Raw genomic sequence first — 9,303 nt, forward strand, 5'->3', positions numbered from 1 at the left:
TTGAGGAACCAACTATCAAAATCGTCATTTTGGGGAATCAACTTGCACCCGATTCCTATTTTGGGGAATCAACTTGTAAAATAAATATAGAAAAATAACTAAAATTCGTTTTTTTAAATATTAATGCAATAAAATCTATTTTTCATTTCAAATCTCACGATGAAAATTGTTTTTTACTAATCTAATAAAAAAATCAATTTAACAGAAAAAAATTAATTGATGCAATAAAAAATAAATATTAAATATCACATTCAAGTTTTTTATATCTAACCTAAGTGTGTGTCAATATTAAAGTTTAAATCAAATTTGGCAAATCCAACCAAAAGTTTGATAAAGACCATTAAATTACCTGTTACCTATTCAACAGATCAACTAGACCCTTAAATAAACAAAAAGTTTGATAGAGACCCTTAAATGACGATTTTGAAAGTTGGTTCCCCAAAATAGAAATCAGGTGAAAGTTGGTTCCCCAAAAACTTGAATGTGATATTCAACCAGACCCTTGACATATTAGATTAACCATTTTTAAACTCGTTTATCGCCTATTTGTAAAAGTTACGAAACTACACTCTATGTTTTTCGCATTCCCTAATTTTGATCAGTCAAAGCCACAAGTATTGACCAGTCAAATCCGATCTTGACAGTATGAAATGTTAGAATCACTTCTTTACTTTTCAAATGTTTACCTACTTCTCAAAATAACCTTTGCCGATGTGTATCAGTGTATGTGTGTGTTTATAAAAATATGAGAGTGAATTCAAGTTTACTAACGCATAATAAAAATCAGAATAAATAAAAATAAATTAATATTTATCAACAATATTCTATTATATTATATTTGTTACGAGAATCATTACCATCGATATTGGTTCCATCTGCTGGTGTCTTTCTTTTTTAAAAACATTCCATTTTTCTAGCAAACTAAAAAAACAATTAATAATTAAAAATTAAAAAATGATAAAAGAAATTAAAAAAACTAAACTCTAGCGATAATAACCCCACACCTTGCAAAATAACGCATCGTAACACGTCATAACGTGTTGTAACACGCCATAACACGTTATAATGCAAGTCAAGCCTTACAATGGAGCCACGAGGGTTAACGTGACGACAAACCCAAATCTTGACGTCATACCATGGCATAACAAGTTTTTTTAGAACCATCAACCAATTCTTATATCTCTAAAACGATATTGATGTTAGAATCAAAGGTTTTATATATCCATTTTGGTCAATAAGTCTTAACCAACTTCTATAACTTCCAAAAACCAGCGAAAACGACCTTTCAAGACTCTCATTGCAACGTTAACTTCAACGTCGGAGACCTATCGACAAGAAACAAACCTCCGCTTTCGTCAAATCCTGAAGAACGGTGACCAAATTGCGTTTTATACTGGAGTTGCTGGGGTGTTTTCCCAGTATCGAGCAATGATGATTGTGCGTAATTTGAGCCGGCCGACATCCTGCCGTATGAATTTGAGCCGGGCGGCATCGTTTCACATCCACCGTTCGGCCAATTCTGGTATCGAGCTCCGGGTATAAGCGGACTCATCCACATACTTTGTTTAGGAAACAGCGGTCTTGCCCATTGTGAAGGGTCGTACAGCGGACTGCCAAAGAGCGGCAGCACTGGAACCTAATATCACGAAAAAATTAAGTATTTCATCTTCGAAATTCACCAAGATTTCGGACACAAAGTTAAAACATCACCTGTCCTGATGCAGCAGCCGAATGATTTTGCACTTGCCGCTGGTCTTGAAATATCGTTCTGTTTTCCGTGCTTGTTTTGTTTGAGATTTTATCAGCATTCCCGTTCGTGACATTCTCCGGGATTTTATCGGTTTTTGCATCTGTATAAGCTCGTTGCTTCCGTTCTTGGACTGAATTTACCAGTTTACCCTCAGCAAATTGAAGATCCTTGATAAATTGGCATATGTAAACATGTGAAGAGCATCTCTTTCTTAACTTGTTTCCATCAGTAACATCTTTAGAATCCTGCACAAATCACTCGTAAAAAACAAGAATCGCAACCGGCAAACATAAGTACACAAAAAGCTTCTACCTTTTTAACACTAAATGTGTTTCTTATTTCATTCAAATCTTCAATCTGCACACTTTCTTGAACCAAATCTTTCGGTTTTGAAGCGGCTGGGGATCCACCAGTCTTCGAGTCGGATTTTTCTATGAAAAGGCGATACACAACTCAGGTTTACAGAATCGAAAGAAAGAAAACAAGCGAAAAACAAGCAAGAACCTTGCAGATTTGAAGCTTCGGCTGCTGAAGTTTCGTTCTTTAAGTTAATATCCTCGGTGCTATTATCATTTCCGGGAATTATTCCAGCCATGGCAACCAAAGCCGCCATTGCTTCTTCTTCATCTTTCGTTATTTTCTCTGCATTCGACTCGGAGATTGTCGGGTGTTGTTCATCCTACAACATATATCAACAGATTGAAGGCTTCGCTAAGTGGCGAAAAATCCAAAGAAACTTAAGAGATTCAAGTTACTAACCACCCCAACTTTGAGCTTCCTATTACGATCTTCGGAATCCATTTCAAATTTACGAACCCTGTTCTTATTATTTGGTGAAGACGGAGAAACAGATTCGTATTGACGTTTCTTCATTGCTGTAGATTCAATTACAAAATATCAAACTGTTACAATTCAAAACCTTAATCTGCAGACATGAATCTTGATTCGCTCCAAAAACAAATACAAATCTTGATACCATAGAAAGAACCCATTAACGATACGTAAGAACCGATTAAAGATATGCAAAGAACCCATTAAAGACATGTAATTTCATCAAGAATCAACCATCTAAATTTGGAAAAAAGAAAATTTAAACAGTAAAAAACCCTAAATTTGAGCAAAGAAAGCTTCAACTACATCATTGGCAAAGCACCATTTCAAGTTAAACAGACCTGAGCGTAGTTTTCTTGGAACAGATGTATGATTAACGGTATCATAATCATCGAAAAACTGCAAATTCAAAAGGGCAACCATAAACCTCATGATTAATGAATAAACCCAAATCAGAATACGAAAACTCAAGCTCATACTAGTGTGTGTGTGTGTGTATGTATATGTATGATTCTGTATCACCTTTTTGGGAAGCTTGACTCTTTTGCTACTGGTAGTAGTACTGGTAGATTGAGAAGATTGATTCATTTCAGCCATAGAACTCAATTTTTTCAGCTTCTTTGGTGATTTATGCAAAATTCCATCACTATCCCCACCTTCTATTTCAAAAGAAATAATCAAATAAATCAAAAAGAGCCAAGAAAGAGAGAGAATCAGAGGAGCCCATATGAACAGGATAATTCAAGAAGGACTGGGGATGGATAAAAACATAGAAAAGGACGAATTTTTTGCTTGGATTATTCGTTTTCTTCGTCACCAATTTTGTTGGGTTTTTGCTGAATTGGATCAAGAAGCAGGGGTAGTAACGTCAATTCAATTGGAAGTTGTGAAATGTTTACCTGTTTGTCGCGTCGCAGATGAGAATCGACTGGATCCTTTCGCCATTTCTGCAAAATGTGAACATATAATTCACATTAAATCAACTGAAAATCGTGAAGGAAATCAACCATTTCATGAAAAATTGGGATTTCATCTGAATTTTTTTGAGATTAATTGCACAGATGAAGAGGGGTTTTAATGGTGTTTTAATTCATTCTTCATACATTTCTATGTATGAAGAATGAAATTTTCCAGGTATCTCTGCGCATCTTTCGCCTCACGAGTAAAACTCTCTCTAAATATCTCTCTTTTCTCTCTCACACACTAAACGCACACACACTTTCTCTCTCAAGAATTTTGTGCGATTGGTAAAGAAGAAAGAAAAGTGCAGTTGGTTGTTCTTTTTGTACTCGGAGAATTGGGTTCTTCGCAAAATATCCCCCTTTCTCTCTCACACACACAAACACATTAAACACGTAATGATACAACAGGCAGATGAAGAAATGTGAAACAGATAATGAGCGACAGTGATAAATAGAGAAAAACCCCCAGGAGATGTTCTTGAAAGAACCCATTGGATTCCACAATCTCACATTCCATATATGAATTGCAGGATTTCATCGAAGATTTCAAGGAAAACCCAAATCGTATATCAAAAAATAGAAAAATTGCCCAATTCAATTGATAATCGTAAGAACAGATTAAAGAAGCAAAGACTTAAGAAATCGTATGATGATGATGATGAAGATTGGAAGAAATTAAGAAGAAGGGAGATGAGGATTTACAGTGCGAGAAGTGTTGGTTTGTGGTGGTGGGATCAAATCAGAGCATTAATGGAAGATTTCTCACACACGAAAGCACACGGTAGAGAATCTCTCTCTCTTTCAGAATCCGTAACAGACGAGGAACAAAAGGCGAAAAAGAAAGAGAAGCTGCAAAAATCACACAACGACCTCTCTCTCTCTCTCTATATATATATATATATATATTATATACATATAAAATACAAGTACAAGTGTAATGGAAGGATAAAAAATACCAATAGAAGTTAATACTATAATTTATTTGATATCAAAACATATCAAATTCAATAATTTACTGGATAAGCGCTTACTTGGATAAAAGTTGTCATCCTTACTTATCGGATAAGACTTTTCATCATTCTCATCACTTTTACCCGGTAAGATTCTTAACTCTTATCATGTTTATATGATGAGGAAATTTATAGCATTAAAAGATTGTTTATTAGTACAAGTTTTATTTTAAAGTTCAATATTTATAAAATATAATGTTATATTAGTATTATTTAATATTTATCGTGTATTAGAATATATTTATATGTTATTTATTAAATTTATGAATTCAAAAGGTAAACTTTTAAGAAATTGTACGTATAACAATAAGGGCGTTTGGTTCGTCGAAATCCGTCGGAATCTGATGGAATTGAAATAGTCAATTTCGTTGACCAAATTCCATTTCAACATTTGTTACCCATGGAATGGAAGTGAATTTCAAAGATTCCCTCATTTGGGGATTTCACCATTCCTTCCTAAAACTGATGGAATTGAAATCCATTACATTTAAAAGTGTGTAAATGACAAAAATACCCTCATGATACTTCCAGTTTTATCATCGATCGATTGGTGCTTGCTTCCAATTTTTGCTCATTGTGTAAATCGATTTCTGCTTGCTTGCTTCCAATTTCTGCTCATTGTGTAAATCGATTTTTGCTTGCTTCCAATTTCTGGTTATTGATTTCTGCTTGCTTTCAATTTCTGTTTATCGATTATTGGTTGCTTCMAAGAAAACGAAACATCATTACAAGATCGTTAAAAAAGAAAACCCAAATATGAGATGTAGGTCTCTGATTCAAGGGACGTTATGAGATGCAGGTCTCTATTTCATAATGTTAGCAAGAGACGACGTCGCCATTACACAAGGTCGTCGATTTTCCGTGAAAAATTCTCCGACGTCTGTCGTTTTGCCAGAGACGACGTCAATCCTGATGTTTTCTGGTTCTGGGTTGCCGTCGACATTACACAAGGCTCTTCGATGGAACAAAACATTTGGTTAAAACTGATAACATTCTATTTTAATTCCTTCTAGATTTCAAATCCTTTGACAGATTTCATTCCTTCATAAACCTAATATGTTAATATTGTAATATTTAATGTTGACTTTTCTAACTATATTATTAAAATAATATAATGATGAATCACCATGTTATCAAACACAAATATATTTATTGAAAACAGTCACATCCTATTCATCAAATGTTACAAGATCAACCTGTTATCTGTCAAAATAGTTTCAAAATAACTTTTTTTTAAAACTTATAAAAAATTCGTTACACTAAATAACAATTAAAAAACTCCATCTGATTTTTATACATTTTTCTCTTACCGATAAAAATGGTCGTATCTTTAATATGTCATAAAAGTATGACTTCGTTTTGAGATCCTTTTATATTGATTGAGAGAAAAAAACCGTTACACTAAATTGACAACTCAAGCAACATTCGTTATATTTTGATATATTCTGCATCATTAATAATCAATTAGAGTTGTATTCAACTCTGAACTTTTTTTTTTATTTTGGAGTATCTAACATTAATTATATTATTTCAATATATTTAATATCTTGACAAAAAAAATTAAATGAATTTAATTTTTTTTCTATCTATTTTAAAATAATTAAAAAAATAAGGAAACTCTCTCTTTCCATTTCAACCTCTCTCATATTTTCTTTATTTAAAAAATAATTGTTTCATTTGTTTTTTTATTTTGAGTTTCACTTTTTTCTCTCTCTTTCCTTTTTTTTTTATTAACCTGGATATTTAAACCGCTATGTGAGCCAATTAATCCCAGAACGATCACCTGCTTTACAGATAGCCCGGAATCACCGCATTTGAACCTCGGCGGCCATAAGGGAATTTTTATTTCCTATAAGAACAAGTGGAACCCTCGTTTACTATTTGAAAGTCCCTTAGGAGAAGATGATGTTCCATCATAAATAGAAGAGAAATGATCCAAATGTAGAACTCTTACACGTCTCTTCAAACGAAGGCTAAACGGGTACATATGGTCTTGGAGTGTTGAGAGAGGCTAGATGGGAGAGGGGGTCAAATGAGTAACAATTGTCCGAAAGTGTCGAGTCCCCTAGAGTGGTATACCTTAGTTCTGATACTATGTTAGAATATGTGGAACCCCCAATTTACTCCCCACAAGGGCCCGTGAAGCGAGAATGGAGGTTTCATCATATATAAAGGAGGAATAGTCCAAGTGTAACCGATGCAGGACTTCAACATCCCCGCCCCCCCAAACTAGGCATGGTGATTTGTCTCACCCTGTTAGGAACCCGATAGATTCATACGTTAATATATTCCTACTAATATATTTTTTTTTCATTTTTTGTGAGTATATTCATACTAATATGTGAATATAGGCACTAGGGCATTAAAATTTCTAAGATATATATATATATATATATATATATATATGGGGGTCGTTCAAGGGAGAATTCAGTATTTTATGAGAACCTGATATTCAATCTCAAACACAAATCAAAGAATAAATTAGGAAATTAACAATTTTGACTTAAAATTGTAATTAAAGAGCATTAGGTGTTTTAGAAATGTTATCTCTCCTCTCCCCTCTGGCTTGAACATTCTATTGTGATACTCATTATATACAGTTTGTGATGCATACATTAGGATCATTTTCTCTGTATATACCCACAGATACCTGTTGATACCCACTCTGATCACAATGATGGATTTGTGAAGCGGGGATAATCACCAGAGCAATATATGAGTTTAAAGATATACGTTTTAATATATGAGATAACACAGTATGGTTACTATAACTCTGTAAATCCACTCGATTAACATAGGGGTTTCAAGATATGGGATAACACGTTGTGATAACTGTAGCTCCACCGTAATCCCACGTAAACCCATTCGGTTAACATATGAGTTTCAAGATATGAGATAACATACCGTGATAACACACTCAATCAATTGTGAAAACTTCACCGTAAACCTGTGGGCAGAAAATGATTTAACTATTGTCATCAATTGGAATTTTGCGGAATAGGTGAAGATGGAGAGAGACTTGAGGAAACGACAATTGGGATCTGGTATTGAAGGAGAAAGAAGATGGTGAAGGAGTCCGATATGGGGTGGTTGTAAAATAGTTGGGAGAGAGGCGAAGGGAGAATGGAGAGAAAATAAAGGGAGGATTTTTAGAGATTTATTATTATATTATGAGAAAATTGAGGGAAGAAATTCGTATGACTAAATTACCCTTTTTACCTTGTTTAAGAAATATAATTATCTCAAATGAGTGGCTCATATTGGATCTCATGATCACAAATTATGAAGTTCTTATTTGATTAGACCCTTATATATATGTTCAATTCTTTTTTACTGACTTTTCAAAAATTCAATCACGAGTAGATTCATATGTGTATATATTCATACTAATATTTCTACTATATCATAAGACGTTTATTTCATTTCTTAGAAGAGAGTTGCTATTCATACCCCCTATAGGAACGGATAAGCATAGAATTCATCTTCTTAGAATATCTTAAAGTTCAAGTTTACAACTTATTATTATATGCATAACTTTTTAAAACTCTATGCTTAAACTCTGTAAAACTAATCAAATCTTACCGGGTAAGTGTTGTCCGGGTAAGAGTGCTGACCCGGATAAGTACTATCCCGGTAAGTGTTGTCCCGGGTAAGAATGTTTACCAAATGTTTTTGGTAAGTGCTTATCAAAAATATAATGACCATTATAACCCTATTTGTAATTATATATTGAATAATATATGATTATTTTTGTTATTAATAGTAGCTCACAAAATCAAAATCACTTCATTAACCGTAAAAGATATGAAAATAAACATAAACCCAACAATCTTTTCATTCAAATAATAGCATTAATCCAAGAAAGATTCAAATCAAAACTAGACCCTTTTTGAGGATCTAGCTAACTCACTTGGAGGTGGCAGAGGTGGTGGCGCCGGCAGTGCTGGTGGTGGTGTTGGAATGGATTTTCCGGCGTTACTCGATGGTCCGGTGGAATCCATTTATTGGGTTCAAAAACCCGATAAACAGTTTCGGGTGCCAAAGCTCACCAACAGCCACAAGTTGAACCAAACAAGTCCAAATCAAAGTGCTGGAACAAACCCTAATGAACCAAACTTGTAACCTAGTTCTTTGAATCACTTGGGTTGGTATTTTGGCCCACCTCACCACCTGCACACTACTGTTCTCAGATCTAACATCCATTTCATCTCTTCACACCACATCTCTTCTTCATTTTGATCAAAACATTGCCTAAAGATTCTCAAACTCTACACTAAAAACTCTGGCTTAAAAATGTCAAATTCTAATCAATAAGAACCCTAAATGAATAACCCTAATATAACCTCCAGTTGGATGCTCAGAAAATTGTAAAAAGATTCAAAACTTTCAAACCTGAAGCTAATCAGAATGACCTAATTCGTAGCACGAAGTGGGTGGTAAGGAAATTGCAAATGAAATGTATCATATGGGTTTTTACTGGAACAGAGTAAAAATCGATCAATCAAGTACGAGCAGAAGTACCGTTTCGAGCAATGAGGGAGCGATAGGGAGACGGGAGAAAGTACCTTTTCGAGCAGCCAAGGGAGGATGAGCGATGAGGGCTGAGGACCGATCAAGTGGTAGCAGGGAGAGTTGGGACCGGAGAGGGAGGAGGATGAGCAGAGAGGGAGCGACTTGGTGAAAATGGTGAAAAGGGGGCAAGTATGGAAAGGGAAAATCTGACCAGGGTAAGCATGAAATCGATGCGGGC

General features: G+C 34.5%; 1 protein-coding gene across 2 annotated transcripts; it reads right to left on the reverse strand.

The window, feature by feature from the left end:
- Positions 1–1,170: 1,170 nt before the first annotated feature.
- On the reverse strand, positions 1,171–4,352 carry LOC112523413. Of its 2 annotated transcripts, none has more exons than XM_025133017.1 (9): positions 4,246–4,352; positions 3,481–3,528; positions 3,104–3,237; positions 2,923–2,980; positions 2,510–2,625; positions 2,255–2,429; positions 2,063–2,181; positions 1,711–1,995; positions 1,171–1,636 (listed from the first exon to the last, which is right to left on the reverse strand). In XM_025133017.1, the coding sequence occupies exons 2-9, from the start codon at positions 3,524–3,526 to the stop codon at positions 1,295–1,297; spliced, it is 1,275 nt and encodes a 424-aa protein (XP_024988785.1). In that variant the 5' UTR covers positions 3,527–3,528; positions 4,246–4,352; the 3' UTR covers positions 1,171–1,294. The 2 variants fall into 2 exon arrangements, with proteins under 2 accessions (XP_024988785.1, XP_024988776.1); XM_025133008.1 differs by having other exon boundaries at positions 3,104–3,240.
- Positions 4,353–9,303: the final 4,951 nt, after the last annotated feature.

This window comes from Cynara cardunculus (genome assembly GCF_001531365.2).
Source record: "Cynara cardunculus var. scolymus isolate 2C chromosome LG 1, CcrdV1, whole genome shotgun sequence".
In the NCBI taxonomy this organism is placed as follows: domain Eukaryota; kingdom Viridiplantae; phylum Streptophyta; class Magnoliopsida; order Asterales; family Asteraceae; genus Cynara; species Cynara cardunculus.